Source organism: Apteryx rowi, unplaced genomic scaffold (genome assembly GCF_003343035.1).
Source record: "Apteryx rowi isolate R43461 unplaced genomic scaffold, aptRow1 scaffold_19, whole genome shotgun sequence".
Taxonomy (NCBI): Eukaryota; Metazoa; Chordata; class Aves; order Apterygiformes; family Apterygidae; genus Apteryx; species Apteryx rowi.
The window spans coordinates 1,622,761-1,640,249 of NW_020448196.1; the positions used below are offsets into that span (position 1 = coordinate 1,622,761).

The 17,489-nt window shown below is 65.7% G+C and overlaps 2 protein-coding genes across 2 annotated transcripts in view; both read left to right on the top strand.

Annotated features, from left to right (window-relative positions):
* The window catches only part of NCS1 (neuronal calcium sensor 1), a 13,579-nt gene extending 5,021 nt beyond the window's left edge, over nt 1-8,558 (top strand). Inside the window, exons 3-9 of the mRNA XM_026062062.1 lie at nt 1,615-1,639; nt 6,194-6,332; nt 6,895-6,973; nt 7,139-7,227; nt 7,522-7,599; nt 7,705-7,820; nt 7,993-8,558. Of these exons, the coding sequence (XP_025917847.1) occupies nt 1,615-1,639; nt 6,194-6,332; nt 6,895-6,973; nt 7,139-7,227; nt 7,522-7,599; nt 7,705-7,803 (509 nt within the window). The 3' untranslated portion in view covers nt 7,804-7,820; nt 7,993-8,558. The remainder of the gene's footprint in view (nt 1-1,614; nt 1,640-6,193; nt 6,333-6,894; nt 6,974-7,138; nt 7,228-7,521; nt 7,600-7,704; nt 7,821-7,992) is intronic.
* Nucleotides 8,559-15,950: 7,392 nt separating this feature from the next.
* The window catches only part of HMCN2 (hemicentin 2), a 55,558-nt gene continuing 54,019 nt past the window's right edge, over nt 15,951-17,489 (top strand). Inside the window, exon 1 of the mRNA XM_026062230.1 lies at nt 15,951-16,182. Within this exon, the coding sequence (XP_025918015.1) occupies nt 15,951-16,182 (232 nt within the window). The remainder of the gene's footprint in view (nt 16,183-17,489) is intronic.

Genomic DNA, 17,489 nt, shown 5'->3' on the forward strand with positions numbered 1-17,489 from the left:
CCTTCCTCCTCCTCCCGTCCATCATCTGCAAAGTCCTGCCGTCTGCCTTCCTCCTCCTCCCGTCCATCATCTGCAAAGTCCTGCCGTCTGCCTTCTTCCTCCTCCCGTCCATCATCTGCAAAGTCCTGCCATTCGCCTTCCTCCTTCTCCTGTCCATCATCTGCTGCAAAGTCCTGCCATTCGCCTTCCTCCTTCTCCCGTCCATCATCTGCAAAGTCCTGCTGTTTCCCTTCCTCCTCCTCCTCCTATCCATTGCTTGACATCTCTCTTTTGGAAGGACGTTTCTGTGCAGCCCCTGGGTTTTGAGACCAGGGGTCCGTGGGCATCGGCGTGGCTGTCGTTTCCCCCTCTGCCGGCTCAGCCTCTCTCCAGCTGGATGCATGGTGTCATTCCCGGCTCCATCCTGCCAGGGGACCCTCTGTCCTTCCCGGTGTCTGTTCTTACCATCCTACTCGACAGTCCTGCCAAAGCAAGCGTCAGAGTCCCTGCCGCGGCGCTGCCGAAGCCCGTGTGCGTCCTTCAGGTGCCGAGCATCCCCCGTGCCGCCTCCCCGCGCCTTCCCCGCGCGGCCGCCGTCTAGACACCCCGTCAGTAAAATATATATCGCTCCGCTCCCGCTGCGGCGCGTCCCCGGGCTTCTGCCGAAGCCCTTCGCCGGCCTGGGGCCGGGGAGGCGCCGGGGGACCCTGCCTCGGCGCAGGGTGCCCGCGTCCCTGCCCCGCGCCGTGGCCGGGCTGCRGGACCAGGGCTCGCCTTTGCAGCCTGCACCTTTCACGGAGCCCGTTACAAATCTCTCCGATGGAGACGGGCTTTCTTTTATTCGCCGTCCGAGGTAGCTGGCAGCTGCTGGTGCGCCTTGGCTCTCTATTTTTATCAGCCGCTTGCAGGTTGACACATCCCCGCTCTGCCTGTTATCCCAGCCAGCCGCAGAGCTATCGCTTTTTTGTTGCTATTTAGGTGCACGATGCAAAGGAAACGGCTAAGGAGGCCGCTCGTCCTGCGGCCGGCGCCGGCCCTGCACCCAGGCGGGGGCCTCCCGCGCGCGGGCCCCCCAGCCGGGCCGCGGCCCCTCGCTCGCCCGGGCAGCCGGGTGCCCCGGCGCTGCGAGCCCAGACGCGGGCAGCGGCGCCGGCAAACCTGGCAGTCAGGCTTTAAAAACAGCCCAGGGGAGGAGGGCGGCCGTGAGAAGGAGTTCACGCGCTGGCGTCTTCGTGCAAGCCCGGAGGGAGCCGCTCTGAAGCGGCAGGTTAATGCAAAAAGGGCCGTGACGGGCGAAGGCGTYGGGGGTCTCCGGGGCGGCGGCGGAGCTCGCCGGCGGGGAGGGGGCACCTCAGCAGCCCCCATCGGCCGGCCGGGCTAGCGAAAGCCTCCCCGGAGCTGGGGTTTGGAGGCAACCGCTTGCACTCAAGTGAAGCACCAACTCGGTCCAAAGGCTCTTCACCGGCCGTTGGCAGCCCCGCGGGGCGCGAGCCAGCCCCCGGGCACCTTCTCCCGGGAGAAAGTCCTGCGGGCTGCAGGAGTCGCCTGTGTTAAGTGTGAAACGGCGGCAATYGCTGGGAAAGCTCTAAATTTCTTTTTTCTTTTCTTTTTCTTCYCTCTTGTTCTCTTTTGCAGTTACGGAGAAGGAGGTGCAGCAGTGGTGAGTGTCCGGCCGCGGCGTGTCGTGCGGGTGAGACGCTGGGCGCGAGGGGGGACCGGCGCAGGGAGCCGGCTCTCCCGCGCAGCCTCGCGGCGCCGGGGCCCTGCGGAGCCTCCGCTGGCGCGGGGTCCTGCCGCCTCCCTCGCGGCCCTCGTCCTCAAGGCTCGGCGAGACACGGCGTTTTCCTGCGCGTGAGCCGCTCGGCTTCGTCGCTGGCGGAGGCTGCGTGACAGGCAGGCTCGGAACCCACGGAGCCAGACATAAATAATGTAGCGCGAGCGGCTTAAAAAAGAACAAACTGCGCCAGCGCTTGCAGGTTTCCGCTGCGGCAGCTTCGCGGGCGGGTGGGAAGCGGCGGGCGATCCCGTGGCCATCCCGCGCCGGCGGCTGCGGCACTGGCGAGTTGCCCCCGGCCCGGGAAGGGGCCCGCGGTGGCGGCGGCGGTGGTGGCGGCGCAGGGGCTTGAGCCGTGTCCTGGCCGCGGTGCCGCCTGCCCGCGTGGGATCGCTTGCGCTTCCCCACCTCCGCTCCTGGCTGCCGGTAAAGGTGAACGCTCCGCTTCCATCTGCTCCCGCTGGAAGGAGGCAACGGGGAGTCGTCAGCCAAGCCCGGAGTCTGCCAAGCCCCGGCTTCGCCCCGTCTCTTTCTCCCGATCCCCCCTGGAGGGGAGACGGATCGGGATGGTTTCTCCTGCCTGCAGCTATCCCAGTGCCGAAGGGGAATCCGTTCATTGCCATGAGCGAGAGCGAGCGAGACTTGAGCCTGTGGTCCTCCGCGGGCAAAAGTGCCTCGAGGGCTTGCTCGCACTTTCCGGAGCAGAGGAACCCCACAAGCTCCTYAACACGCAGGTGCCTTTGAAGGCGGCACGGCACGGAGCTCCGCGGAGGGCTCCGGAGCCCGGAGCAAATGCAACGAGCCCCAGAGCTGCCACGGCGGGTTGCAAAAGCCTCCCGCTTGCCACCACCTCCGCGGGATCCTGCACGTCCCGGCAGCTGAGCCAAACGCGCCCGCCGTCTCGGGGCTGCTGCGTCCCTGTGCCCCCCCAAGCCAGCGCTTCGCGGTGGGTGACGGCGTKGCTCGGCGGAGGGGACCTTGCCCTTCGCGTGCCGACTGGCGCCGTGGAGCCCGGCGGAGCCTGCCTGGGGCCCRGAGGTGCTGTAGCACCCTGGGGACATGGAGAGCGGCCCCGGTGCCTTTTTCCCGCTGGCTTCGGATGAGCGTCGGCGGGCYGGGATAGGCCAGGCGTCGCTGCCGGATGTTTGCAAGTCTGCGGCGCCTTGGGGTTGAACGCGGCCTTTGGCAACCTGCAGCCTCCAGATGGGGAAACTGAGGCACGGGCCGGGCAGCGAGCACCCGGGTGCGCGACGTTCGGAGAGACGGCTGCTGGCCCCGCCGGCKCTCGCGTGAAGAGAATCACGGAAACGTGATTCTGGTGCCGTATAAAGATGATATTACGGATGGCACGCATGCGGCACGGCTCTGCCGCTGGCTGCTTCCCCCTCTCGCTGGCAGCCGCCCAGCTGGATGAGGCCGCCAGAGCCCGTCCTGTGACGCAGGGATCCTCCAAAGCCGGTGGTTTTGTTGGAAACTTCTCCATCCATCTCTGGTCCTAAGCTGCCCCCGCTAGGGACGGCCTTAACCCTTCGAGCGGCAGCTCGATGCCCCCCCGGCCCTTGGGGCAGCCTTTGCGGCTGTTTTAAGTGACATGTTCTGGTTCCAGGCTGGTCCCCATCTCGCTTTGGCTCTTGCAGCCGTTCCATGTTGTGAGAGGTCAGGCCTCAGCTGGGCGAGTGCTGAGCAGATCTCATCACCCGCCAACATCCTTCCTGCGTGACGGCACTAGTGAGCGCCACGGAGTGTGCCGGGGAAAACGCACGGATGCATCCCGGCGCGATGGAGCCCCGGGGCACCCACCGCTCGCCCTGGATGCGCTGAGCGTGGCGCGTCCAGCAGAAGTCAGCGGAGCCCGGCCGGCAGCCGGCCCCCAGCCCGGCGGTTGTCATCTCGCCGGGGTGCCACCGGCACTGGGAGCGGATGGGGAAGCGGCTTGTTGCGCGGGATGCTGTGGTCCCTGCTGGAGGCTGGCGGTGCCGGGGGCTGAGGGGGCCAAGACCTGCCCGCGCCGTCCCCGCCGCACGCGGCGCCCTGGAAAAGCCACCGCTTCCCTTTTATCTCCCCATCAAGCCAGTCGAGGTTTTCCTTCTTTCTCCCCCTTTCTCCCCCCCGTAGTGAGTCATAGCTGCAGCAGCGTGAAGAAGCTGTAACCGGCACTTTGGTTTCCCACCTCGCCACCCCCTTCCCTCCTCCCGCCGCCCCGCTGCAGCCGCAGCCGCAGCGGGGTGACGCGCTTGCGTGACGCTCGCGTGGCCCCTCGGCGAGCCCGGCCCCAGCGGGGGCTGGCGGCACCGCGGGGGGCCCTGGCCTTGGCCCCGCGCGCTGCCGTGCTGCTCCGCCGCGGCCTCCTCCAGCTCCCGCGACCCGCTCCCGCAGGCGCTCGCCCAAAAAAGCCCGCGGGGAGCCGCGGCTGAGCCGGGGCAAAGTGCAGGCAGCTCGCGGGGGCCGGCTGCAGCGCCCGGGCTGCTTTTCGGGGTCGCGGCCCTGCTCCGGAGCTCGCTGCCGTTGCTTTTTCCCGTGGCTCCGCTGCAGCGCGCGCGTGCGGAGAAGTGGGCTGTAAATTGCCTGGGGGGCGGCTGCTAATTGCAAGCGCCTCCCCCGCGGTGGTGCAGCGACTCTCCGGGGAACCTTCCCGGCTGTCTCCTCGCCGGGAGCCGCTCCGGCGGCTCTGCCAGCCGCTGGGACAAGCCGGGCAGCACCGGCCCTGACTTAACGGGGACACGCTGCCGCGGTGGAGGCGAGGCAATGATGTGGCCCTTAGGTGAAGCTTTTCCATTTGCAGACCTGGCCCTGCTCCGTGCGCGCGGGGCAGCGTGTCGGTGAAGCGGAAGCGCTCGCCGCAAGCCCCTGCCGCCCTCTCCCCCTGCACCATCGGCAAAACCCGCGCTGCAGCGTGGCCTGGCTGGTTGCGGGTCACGCCGTGCAGGTGGCGTTTTGCTTTCAAGGAGGCTTAAAAGACTCCTCGCAGCCCTGCTCCCCCTCCCCATGCTGCTCGGAGCCAGGAGGGCTGGGAATGGCGAAAGCCGGGGAGATGAAGATGTCCAGCGCTGCAGCAGCCCCACGGCGACGGGCTCCGCTTGCAAGGCGCCTTGCTGGGACGAGCACCTGCCCGTGCGGAGGGGACATGGCAACGCAGCCCCTGCTAAAATCTACCCGATCCGTCTCTGGTGCTGCTTTTTCCCTCCAGTCAGTGCATGCATTCCCAGTGTGCGGGCTCAGGTGTCCTTGCTGGGTGGCCTGTGGCCCCGGGGGCCTGCGATGGCTTTGGGAAGGCTTGGGTACGGGGCAGCCTGGCTAACAGATGGGGATGGGGGTGCACGAAACCCGAGGTTTCCTCCTTGGGAGCTCTGAAATTGCAGGGAGGATGGCTGCTCGGATTTCTGAGCCCATCACCATGGTATCTGACCGTGACGCCGGAGGGCTGCGTTGGTCTGCGTCTCGCAGGCTCGGGCCCCCGCAGTGCAAGGAGCATCTGGGACGAGCCGCCAAAGCCTCCTGCTGCTAGTGCTTTCTGTGCCCTGAGCCTGCCCACCCCAAACTTCGCTCCGCCTGGTTTTGCCCACGCTGCCGGGGCCGGCCCTGGGCCCGGGCGGACGGCGCCGGGGAGGAAGGAAGGAAGGAAGGGTCAGCGCGCCCCGCTGCGCTGCGGAGAGCGGCACGCGGCTGGCACGTGGCCCGGACCTGCAAGAGCAGCCGTGCCGACTGCAACCGGCACCGGGCAGCGGCACTTTCCCAGTGGGACTGCGCCCTCGCTGCCGTCGAGGACGTGCCGGCAGCAATCGCACGGGTCTGGAGCAAGGCGGCAGCTTCCCGCGCTGCCTCCCGGCAGCACCGTCGTGCCGTTGTCTCTGGCCTGCGGAGAGGGGCGCTCCGCGTCGTGGAGGGGATAAACCCGGGCTAAGCCGGGGACCGGCTGCTCAGCCCCTGCTCGCGACCCACCTGCCCGTCGGCTTGGGGGGGTTTCAGTGAGATGCCTCCGTGGCTTCTTCCCTTCCCAGCCCAGCCTCAGCCTCCGCACTCGGAGCAGACCGGGTCGGGGTATCTCTTTGGTCTGAGCTGTTTCCGTGGCCTTCCCTGGGCAGTACAGGTGAACATGGGCTTCTGAGCCCATCACCGTGGTGTCTGACCCCCCCGCTGTAACCAGCTCTCACTGAAGCTGATGCTTGCCCTGTTCTTTACAGAGGACTTGGGTGTTTGTGCGGTTGCTTTCCGCGGTCTGGAAGTCCCACCTGCGCTTCCCGGTGCTCCTGGCTGAGCACACAGGCTGGGGGGTCCCTGGCTCCTGGAAAACGTTTGACGTGATCGTGGCTTAGCCAGAAAGTTCCCACGTCTGCACCTGGGGCAGGTTTCGGAGGGAGCCCGGACCTGGCTCGGCAAGGACGTGCCGGGCGAGGGGACCCGTGGGCCGCCCACCTCCTCCCCACTCTGCCTCCTCTGCAGGTACAAGGGCTTCATCAAGGACTGTCCCAGCGGACAGCTCGACGCAGCCGGCTTTCAGAAGATCTACAAGCAGTTCTTCCCCTTCGGCGACCCGACAAAATTCGCCACCTTTGTTTTCAACGTCTTCGACGAGAACAAAGTAAGTCTGCGAGCCACCGGCGTGGCTCGGCTCGGCTCGGCTCGGCTCGGCTCGGCTCGCCGTGTGAGCAACGTGTTGCAGCGCTTCCTGGCGCATGAAATTAAGCCGGAGGAGCTGGCAGTGAGCAAGGCCCCGTGCTTGTTTTATTTGACGAAAATCACGCGGGCAAAGGCTGTTCGGTGAAAAGCCGGCGAGGAGGAAGGAGGCGTTTTGGTGCCGCTAACGACAGCCCGCCTGCAAGGCGTCCCCTGCGCGCCGGGGCCGGGGGGGCATTGCTCCCGGCGGGATTCTCGCGGCGCGGCGGGTTTTGCAGCGCCGGCCGCCCTGAGCTTTCTGCTGACAAGCTGCCAGCGAGAAACGGCCGTCGTTCGCCTCTCTCCTCCCTCCCGGCAGCTCAGACCCGCTTGCCTTTTTGGACGTGCCCCTAAGCGCGCCCGTCCAGCTCAGCCCAGCGCTGGGCCGCGCGCGGGGACGGCTGCAGATCGCTCGGGCGAGCGCTGGGTTTCGGTCTGGGGAGCGGGCAGCGGCCGCGGCGCTCTCACCGCCGCCCTTGCTCCCCCAGGACGGGAGGATCGAGTTCTCGGAGTTCATCCAGGCGCTGTCGGTCACCTCCCGGGGGACGCTGGACGAGAAGCTGAGGTGTAAGTGCCGGCCGCGGGGAACACGGGCGGTGCGGGGGCTGAGTGCGATGCTCTCTGCGCCCGGGCTGCTCCTGCCGCGGCTCCGGCTCCGGCTCCAGCTCCGGCTCCGGACAGGGCGGCTCGGGCGCGGGGTCCCAAGCGCCTCCGCCTCGCTCTCGCTTCCAGGGGCCTTTAAGCTGTACGACTTGGACAACGACGGGTACATCACGAGGAACGAGATGCTGGACATTGTCGACGCGATTTATCAGATGGTGGTAAGGGCCGGGGCGGGCAGCGCTGGGCCGGGGTGCACCAACACCCCCCTTGGGGTCTGCTCCGAATTTTCCCCGAAAGGGGGCTGGAGCCGGACTCCGCGGGCGGAAACCCTGCCGGGGGGATGCTGAAGTGACTTCGGAGGCTCCCCGGGGGCCTGCGCAGCCCCCGCAGCATCCGCTCGCGGAGCCCGGTTCCCTCCCGGGCTGCTCCGGCGGAGGGCTGTGCCCGGAGATGCCGTCCGGATGGGGGGAATGTGGGGTTCGCCGGCGACCCGTCCCGTGCCACCTCCGCAGGGGAACACGGTGGAGCTCCCCGAGGAGGAGAACACGCCGGAGAAGAGGGTGGATCGGATTTTCGCCATGATGGACAAGGTGAGAGGCGGGCGGCAGGGCGCCCGCGCCCGGGGCGACGTTTCGGGGGCCGCAGGGGTCCTTCCCCGGCGCGGGGCGGCTGAGGCGCAGGCGGCTGTTTTGCAGAACGCCGACGGGAAGCTGACGCTGCAGGAGTTCCAGGAGGGCTCCAAGGCCGACCCCTCCATCGTGCAGGCCCTCTCCCTCTACGACGGGCTCGTATAGTCCCGGCGCGAGCGGCGGTGAGTCCGGCGCGCTCGGAGCATGCCGTGGGGGGCGGCGGGCGGTCCGCGGCGGGATGCTCCGTCTCCCACCGGATGCGGGGTTTCTGCCGGGACGGTCGCGGGGCAGCACCTTGCTCCTAGTTTTATTTTCCCTCCCGTTGCCCGCCGCCGTCCCCGTCCTCTCTTGCAGCTGCCTGGGGGGAGAGTCTCTCCGTGCCATCCGACCACCTCCGTACGAAGCTTGCCTGTCCCTCTCCGGCCTTCCTCCATGTTGCGCGAGCAAAGGATGCCCTCGCGGCGCGAGCTCTCGCCCCCGCTCCGCGCTCCAAACCAACCGTCGCCATCCGCCCACCTCCGCTTTTTCCAAAAAAAAACGAGAAAGAAAAGGATCTGAACGGCAGTGACCGCCCGAGACTCGCGGGCCGGGGGAACGGGCCGCGCGGCGCCCGCCGGAGGGGCCCCCCGGCCTCCTCGCCCCCCCGTGCTCCTCTTGCCGACGTTTTTTGATGGGGCCACGGATGCGACAGCTCCCTCGTGTCCCTCTCCCGGGAAACGGCCGCCTGGAGATGGAGCCCAAAGGTACCGGGGGCTCCCGGGGAGCCGAGGCACCAGCGGCCAACGGGAACAAAGTCCTCGCGTCATCTGCGATGCCGGTGGCAGCCCAGCCCGGGTCACTAGGGATATATATTATTATATTATTATTATTATTATTTTTTGTGAGACAGTATTGTGCTTTTTTTTTTTTTTTTTTTCCCTTTGGTGGAAAAATGTGAGGCTTTTTTTTTTTTTTATATATGCCTATCTCTACGATCGACATCTTTATTTATTTGTTGTAAATGTTGCTGCCGTGTTTAGTCTCTCGTGTGCGTGTCCGAACACCTAGCTGATGATATGTAAGGTTTACATGCTCGTACACTATTGCGGGGCGTCGGGAGCCTGCAATAACAATGAAGCCAAAAATCTGCCTCCCCCCTCTCTCCCCACCCCCCGTGTACTGTGCTTCGTGGCCTGGCTGATGTTTTAGGGGGGGTCTGTAGCTTTTTTTCCTCTTCCCGCTGCCCGGTTTCCTGCATTTTTCCGTTCGCCCTTCTCCCTGCCAGCTCAGCTAAGGATCGCTCGGCCCAAGCTCCAAGCCGCACCGAAGCCCGTCCTGGCTCTGCTTCTCGGAGACTTCTGCGCTGCTTTTCCCGGCTCGGCCTTCGCGTTGGGCGGAGGGAGGAAGCAGCCCGTGTCCGGAACTTGCAAATTTGCATTTTCTTCCCTTTTCTTACTGCATGAAAAGTATTAACGGAGCCGAGAGTTGGGTTTTGCTTTCAAACCGACTCGCTTTCCTTTTTCTTTTTTCGCAAACCGTGGGAATGTTGCGTTTCTGCCCGCAGCGGGGATGGGGGGGGGGTGAATCGAGCCCCGCGCTTGCAGCGCCCGGGAGCCCTGCGGCCGCGGCGGTGCCGGTGGCAGGGACGGCCGCCTCCTTCCCCGCTCCCGGAGGAGAACGGCGGGTCGGGCGGCTCAGCGGTGCCGTTTCAGCCGACCGCGTTTTGTAGCCGTTTAAGGTAAAATCGGTGCTGTGCTGCGAGCTGGCACTGCGCGGGTGGGCGAGGAGGGACGCAGCCCCGGGTCCCACGGCGGCTCCCGTTTCGGGGCCGGAGGTGCCCTCCGGCGGGAGCGCCCCGGTGCCGAGGGCTCAGCTCCCGCGCGGCTGCGGGCTGAGCCAGGGCTGCGTCCGCGCTCGGTCCCCTCTGGGCCGCGAGGACAGCCGGGGACGGGAGCCGGCATCTCCACCGGAGGAAGAGTGTAAGTGGACATTCTCCCGGCTCCTTTCCCGCTTGCCATCGCGCTCCGGCGTGGCTCCTTCCCGGCCACGTGATGCCGATGCTGTTATCCTGCCGGCTCAGGGCTCAACCTCCGCGTCTCCCAGGGAAGCCAGCACGGCTGACGGCGGCATCAGTTTTCCGAGACGGACTCGTTCTGCATCCAGACACCTGCCTGCTCCCAGCTCCGCTTCCCCTTCCCCTTCCCACCGCTCGCCGGCGCCGGGCGCGGGTGCTGGAGGACAGGCATCGCCCCGTCCAAACTCAAAACCGCGGGAACCGCGCCGCGTGCCACGCACTCCCCAGTCCCCGCTGGGGCAGAAGGCAGCGGATGGACATCGAGGACGTTCTCGCTGGCGCCCCCGAAATGCCGGAGGCGAGACGGTGCCCGGGGGGTCCGATTCCTCCCGGCGGGGCAGGGCCGGACTGGGCAGCCGAGCGGGGCCGGCCCTTCGCTCCGGGGAGGCCAGCGGCTCCCCGGCTCGTGCCCCGTGACGCCGGCGCAGGCGGGAGGGACTGAGCCTCTCCTGGACTCGGCTTTGATTTCTGCGCTGGCTGGAGCCCCGTGAGACTCCGGGACGTGGAGAACTGGGATCCTTCTGCCGTTTGCAAACGCCTTTCCCACCCGTGTCACTTGGAGCTGCTCTTCCCGATGCCCGTACGAAAACGCCTTCCCCCGTCCCCGAGGAGACCGACCTCGTGTCCTTGTGCAATATTTAGGCAGCTGGCGCAAACCCCACGGTGGCTTCGGGAGAAGAGCTCGCCGGGCGCCCGGAGCACCGGAGCTGTCGGCGGGGACGTCTCCTCCGGCCCGTCGAGGCTCTGCGTCGGCGCTGGCGGGGCAGGAGAGACGCTGGAGGAGCCCTCGCCCTCGCTCCTCTCCCCGGTGCCGCCGGCGCTCGCGCCTGCAGGCTTCCCCTGGTGCCAACCCGCTGGGCGGTGGCGGTGAAAAGCCCTTTCTTCCCGTGCCGCCGTGCAGCGGCGCGGCGGGGCTGCCGGCTGCGCCGTCTTGGAGGTTGCCCCTTCCCCACGTCTCCCTTTCCGGGAAGGCAAAGCGCACCAGGGCTTGGAGGCAGCCCAGGCCGTTTTCTCGCTTTTGAAGCGGTGCCGCGGCAGCTCGCGCTGATTTGCCTCGCGGACTTCTCAACAGAAACAGTGGCTCTGTTCGAGACCTTGCTCGATATGTATGTATGCCTCTTAGCGGAGGAACGGGATTTGCTTTAGGGCTCGCGGGCAGCGTGTGCATTGGCAGGTGAAGGCTGGAGCAGGGAGCAGAGGGGCATGGTGGAGAGCCACGAACCGGCATACGTTCGCTCCCCGAAACGGCCTCGGGAGCTCCCCGGAGCATGCAGGGAAGCCTGTCCCCGCTTAGGAGATCCACTGATGCACGTGCTTCGTTTTAAGACCTCAAATTAGGAGTTTATGGGAATGTTTCTGCCTCTGCTGCAGTTCCTGCCCTGGTGAGTCGCCGCGTTTCAGTGCCGGGTGGTTGCTGGAAGGTGCCACCTCGCTCTTTTCCCTGGAAACTCCTTTTCCTTGATGCTTTGTGGCCAAAATGCAACTCTTCTAGGTAGATCTTTGCAGTGCCTCAAACTTCTCTGACTCTCGTCTGCCAGACTGGTCCCTTCCTGGTGCCAGTCGATGTTTCCAATGAATGTGACACTGCTGTAATTGTCTCTGCTGATAAGTGATGAACCGTGCAACCTTTACAATAATACCCAGGCAAATGCACTTGTCATTTGCTTGACACTTTCCTTTGAAAGGCTTTTGATTTTGCACTAGCTTTGCACCTCCCAGCCCATCGTCCGAAGGACCTGCTGTACTTCAAGCCCTGCCGTGTAAATATTCAGGCTCGGAAGAGACCCGCCGTTTCCCAGAAGAGGCCGAGCTTGCCGGAGGCGGACGCCAGGGTGGCATGGGGAGCTGCTGGGAGCCTTGCTGGCCGCGGCGTCCTCCTGCTTGCAGCGAAACACTTTGATCTAACGGCTGCCGGCAAAGCGGCGAGATGTAACCCGAGGTGACACCTTATGGAGAAGCAGCCAGCTCTGCCCCTCGCCCTTTCGGAGATGGCTCCTTCCTCGGGAAACCCGGGTGCCGAGGCCCTCCGTCGCCGCTGGGGAGGAGCGGGTGCTTGGCTGGGGCGGCGGGTGCCGAGGAACCAGTGTTGGGATCAGGCTTGGAAGAGCTTCACTCCGTAGAAATACCAAAATACGGTGTCCACCAGACCGGTCCCCGACGTCCCCAGCAGCCCTTCCTCTGCCAACCGCCGCCTGCGCTGCCCGCCGGGTTTTCCGGCAGCGGCCGATGCCAAAAGGCTTAGGGATGTAGCAGTTCCTCAGCCCGACATCTCGGTCGTCCCTCACACCTTTTAGAACATTTGCACATATTAAAAGAAAAACAGAAAAAACAAAAAATGATTTTTGCCTGTATTAAAAAGCTCTTGGTTGGTTAATGAAGACCCTGTTTGGTTTTGCAGCGATGGCACGTTTTCCCGGGCGGAGGGCGCTCTTGCCGGAGCCGGGCTGGTTGTGGTGACGCCTGCGGTGGCGGCCTGTCCCCCTCCCCGCAGCAGGGCCCACCGGCGGGGTCCGCCCGTCCCAGCGCTTTGCATGCCGAGCGCCTGCCAGCAAGTCATTTAGGCCACAGTATTCAAAGCCGGCCGAGGATCTGGGACCCTGGCGATGCCGTGAGCCCCTCCTGCGGGAGCGCCGAGGGCCCCCGACTCCTCGCCGACGTCGTCCGGACCTGCAGCTTCTCTGTACCGCTGAAAATAAGGCTTGGAGCATCTCACGCTAGGACATGTTGGCCTTAACCTCTCTGTGCCTCAGTTTCCCCATCAGTAAGGCGATCCGGGCGAGCCCTCCCCACTCCGGAGAGCGGTGCCGGCCTCGCGGTTTGGAGGGAGTCGAGTTTGGCAGTGTGCGCGAGGAGCGGGGCAGGGCCGCGGCTGCGGAGTGCTCGGTTTACATCACCGACTGATCCATTTCAACCTTCTTTTTAAATCCGGTCGTTATTAAAAACGAACAAACCACGAGACCCGATTCGTTGCTGTTTGTGATGTTTCCCCTCCTCGGCTGCTCGACGCGTCGCGGAAGCGGAGCCCGTGGCAGCCGGGGCTCCGGGCAGGAAAGCCGGCGCGGCAGGAGGCGGGGGCGAGGGGCCGGCGCGGCGACTGCACGGTGTCCCGCCACGACCTGTCATTTGTCCTTGTCCGTGTTGCCCCGATTAAAATGCAGTACCTGTACTTTCCTTTATTTTCATTTCTGTGCTTGCGTGGGGAGTGTGGCTGCTTTGGAACCATCTCTCCGGGGAGCTCCGGGTCTTGTCTGGGCTGCGATGTTCCCTCCCGGAGCGAAAGGATGTGGGCGAAGCCTTCCTGGAAGATTCCCCCACCCCCCCCATTTCATCCTAACAGCACCAACCAGAAAACGAGAGAGAGAAGTGAAGCGGGTTCTTCCCCGGGACCAGGCCGGGATTTTGTGACCCCTCCGTGAGCCATCCCGACCGGGTCGGCTGCAGGATGGGGTCCCTCACCGGGGTGCCCGGCCTGCATCCCCTGCCTGGGCTGCTCGAGAAACGCCTCTTCCTGGGCCTGGACCAGCTTCGAAAGAGCATTTCCAGCCTGGGCTGCTTCTTGCAAGCTGCTGCTTTTCCGAGGGGTCAAATCCTGAACAGGACGGAGCTTGTGCCGTGCATTTTTGCTGGCAGCCAGGTGCCCGGGTGAGGGGCACCCGCCGGACGGCCGTGGCGGAGCCCCGGTGCAAGGCGCGCTCGGAGCAGGGCTGGCGTCGCAGCAGCTCCGGCGAGGAGCCTCGGAGCCCCGGGCCGGCAGAGCTGCCGTCTGCTCGCACGATCAGGCTCACCTGGCTGGGATGGTTCCGCAGCGGCCGGCGGAGATGCCGGCGGCGGGGGTGGGCAGAGGGACAGGGGCTGCAGCGGGGGCGCAGGAGGAGCCGGTGCCCCCGGGCGCTCGGGGGGATGCTCGACCAAGGGGCATCGCTGCGACCGGGCGCGGGTTCGGGCAGGGGGTTAGGGGTTAGAGCTGGCTGCAGCCCTCGACACCGCCGGAAAGCCTCCGCTCCCTTCGCCGCTCCCGGCCCTCCCCGCGCTCCTGCGGCTGCGAGCGCCCGGCTGAGCCCCAGCAAGGAGCCGCCTGGGCACCGACGAAGCCCGTTCGCGCGTTCGCCCCGGTGTGCCGGCCTGCGTGCCCCGCGGCCTTGTCTTGAGGCGAATTCGAGAGCAAACCGAGCACCCGGAAGGGTTTAAAAAATAAATAAATAAATAAAACCACCCCCGGGAACTCTGTGACAGCGGAAATAAAAGCTTAATGGCAGTAACGAAGTCCCCGTGGTCCGTGATGCGCTGCAAAGCCGAGCTGGGGAATGCCGGTGGGGTCTGGACCGTGCGACYGTCCGGCCTCGGACGCCCGGAGCGCGCGGGGCCGTAGATGGCGCCAGCAGCCCGAGCGAGCGGCGGCCGGGCGACGCTGGCGCAAACGGAGGGTCGGGGGCTGCCTGCGGCAGGGAGCCCTCGGGGCTGATACCGCACCGGCTTCCAGGGCTGCGATGAGCGGTCAGTTCTCAGCTCCCGCGGGGCGGCCCGAAGGCCTGGAGCACGTCGCCTTGCAATTCCGTAACGCTGCTCCTTCTGCCTCCCTTTATCCAAATACAGCTTTTTTTTTTTTGCCAGTTCCCGTTTTTCCCCAAGCACTTGCATTTTTTTCCTCTTTCTCTTAGGCAGCAGAGACTTGCAGCAGTCCCGTGCCCTCCCGTGCCGTCCCCCTTCCCTCCGAGCCCTGTTGTCCAGGCTGCTTCCCCATGACAGCCGCTGGGGAAGCTCGTTATTAATATCTCGTAATTGTGTCTCCCAGCCTGTAACTGAGGCCCCCCCGCAGCCCCCTCCCGGTGCCGGGCTGAGCAGTTTGGCAGGGGTTTGCGAGGGGGCCGCGGGGTCTCAGGTCCGGCTCTTAACGTGCCGTGGTATCGCGTCTGCCGTTCTGCGCCGCCGGAACAGCCTCGTTTGTTTGCTCTCCTAACGAGGGCGACTAATTGTTTTCGGGAGCCCGGAGGAGAAGCGTTAATGGTCTGAACAACGCGGCTGTGTTTGCAGGGGAGGTTTCGCGCGGAGGCGCCGCAGGGGCACTGGCGTGTTCATCCCCGCGCCGGGCGGCCTCCTCGGCTGCGCCAAGGGGAGCCGGCGAGGAYGGACACGGCGCTCCGAAGTGCAGGTTTTGGAGGCGGTTTCCCAGAGGACGCGGCTGGCTTTGCCCTGCCTGCTGGGGCTGGGAGCCCCCCGGGCTGGAAGGGGTTAAAAGCCCAGCTAGCACAGGTGCTGTGGGACTGGGAGCACTGGTGGGGGTGGGGAAATGCTGCTGATGTGGAGGTGGGCAGAAGCTGCTGGGGTTTCCTCGTGCTGGTGGTGTTCCCAGGACGGAGCTGTGGCAGGATCGGTGCCTGGGGGTGCAGGTTAGCGGGGGGGGGCACCCCCAGAGCATGCCGTGAGCACGGGGGCTGCAGGCAGGCAGCCACCTCCGCTCTGCAGCATCACCTGCTGCCGGCCCTCGGCCTCTCCCGGCTGCGTGGGAATTGAGCAAGAGCCGTGCGTCTCGCCCGGAGCAGATGAGCTCGCTCAGCCCTYGCCTTTAAGCAGAGCCAGGAAAACCTCCGCCGCGCCCCCCGGCTCAGCTATACGTTCCTTGGCTGGCCCTTCCGCTGCGCGCCGGCCAAGGGGCTGCGTTTCCCAGCCCTTGTCCTGGCTCTGCGTTTTTCCGCGCTTTGCATTGCTGTTTGCATCGTGCCTCCGGCGAGGAGGCGCTTGGGAGCCTTGCCGAACCCCGCTCCTTGCTCTGAGCCCCGCGGGAGTGCCAGGACCGGGAGCCGGGAGGCGGGATGCGCGTCCCACCCCGCGGAGGTCCCTTTGCAGCGCGGCAGGGGTTGCTCCCCCGCCGTCCCCCTCGCAGCTGCTTCCCCCCCCCCCCCGCGCCGGCCCTGGCGCGGCTTCCCCGCGCGCCCAGCTGCGAGCCCCCGCGTCCTCCTCTAACCTCCCGTCCCGCCGCGGGGACGCGCGGGCGGCGCAGAGGAGGGGCGCCGGGCTGGGAAGGGGGCCAGGCAATCGCCGGGGCTTTAGGACCCGCTTCCAGCCCCCCCCCGTCGCGACGTCCTCCAGCTCCCACCCACCGCTGCACTGGCCCCGAAAGTCCTGTTATTCTCCCTCCCAGGCGTCGCGGGCTGGAGCGGGGCGGCGGCGGCGGCGGTGGGGATCGTCGCTCCCGCGCTCCAACGTCGCTCCCCGGGTGGGATCCCCGGGGAAGGGAGCGATCCCCATGGCGTCCCCCGGGATGCCGCTCCGCGCGGGGGCCTTCGCGGGGCTCTGGCTGCTCCTGGCGCCCGGCCTCGCCGCGGCCCCCGCCGGCGCGCCGGGGGTCACCTTGGCCTTCGTGTTCGACGTCACCGGCTCCATGTACGACGACCTGGCGCAGGTGATCGACGGGGCCTCGCGCATCCTGGAGCGGATGCTCGGCGGCGCGAAGCCCGTGCACAACTACGCGCTGGTGCCCTTCCACGACCCAGGTGAGCCCGGGCGCGGGGCTTTGGGGTCTGCATCCCGTTCTGCACTGTGCCGGAGGCTTTTTGGGCGGCGGGAGGCAGGCTTTTCCAAACGGGTTCACAGCATGCCTTGGTAAAAGCCCCGCTGGCTAAAAAGCCTTGGTAAATTTGCTGCAACACCGGAAAGCTTTCTTTCCGCCCCAGGATTTGCCTTGGGATTTTTGTGCACATCCGTAAATATCTGCTGCTCCCCAAAGGCCCAGGGTAGAGGCTTAACCTTGAGTCTTGCCAAAGCCAGGACCAAAGCATTTTTTTGGGAGCCTGATTAACTTGCCAATTAGCCCTGCCTGTGTCCAAACCGCCTTCCGCTGCCCTCAAACGCAGCCGACCTTGCAGTGCACGCGGGACGGAGCTGCTCCCAGCTCGGGAAAGAGCTGGCGGAGCGCGGAGGCGGAAGAGGCTGTGGGGATCCTGCACGGAGGTTACGCCTGTGTTTTCCATTTGGGATCTGGTCCTGGGGCATGGCTTTCCAGCCGTTGCCTTTGCGTGGGAGCAGGGCGCGGGGACTCGCCGGGCTGGGGCGTCCGGCTGCAGGGCTCCGGCTCGGCGCGTTTGCTCTCGCCTCTGTTAAGCGGAGAGAAAAGGCACCGGCCCGGGCTCCTTGGGCAAGAGCAGGAGGGTGGAGGGCAGGTTTCAGGGCCCTCCCTTGCCCAGAGGGAGGCCTGTCTGGGGGGGGGCTCGGATGGACACCTTCCCGAGCACCCACTAAAACTCGCCACCCTGGGGTGAGACGGGGCCGGGCTGCAGCCCAAGGCAACTGGGGAAACTGAGGCACCGTAGCTGCTTTGGAAATGCAGCTCTTGCCTACCAGGGTGTGAAATGTGGCTTTTTTGGAAGACCGGAACAACTGTTTTAAAGTGGTATTACCAGGTTGTGATGAACCTGGAGCCAAAATCTCATCCAGGCCGTGTTAGTATCACACTTCGTAGGCAAAGTTGCAGTGAAGGGATGGGATCCGTCTTAAATGGGAGCAAGCCAAGAGCATGCATAACACCTTTGCTAGTATCTCCTAGCCTCTTGCAAGGAGAGAAGTGAAGCTGCGGGCCTTTAGTCCTGTAAGAATGTTTTAGCCAGGGCAGGTGCTTGCTAATCCCTTGGGGACCCTACAGCAATCCCAAGCAAGCTGTGACTTTGAGGGTGTCCAAGCATCCCTGTCCATAGGTGTGCCGGAGTATACGTGGCAAAGCCAAACCCCATGTGGCTGCTGAGCTCGGAGGCTGAGGACACTGAGGCGCTGGGACACCACAAGGTCCAAAGCAAGGTGCCTCTGG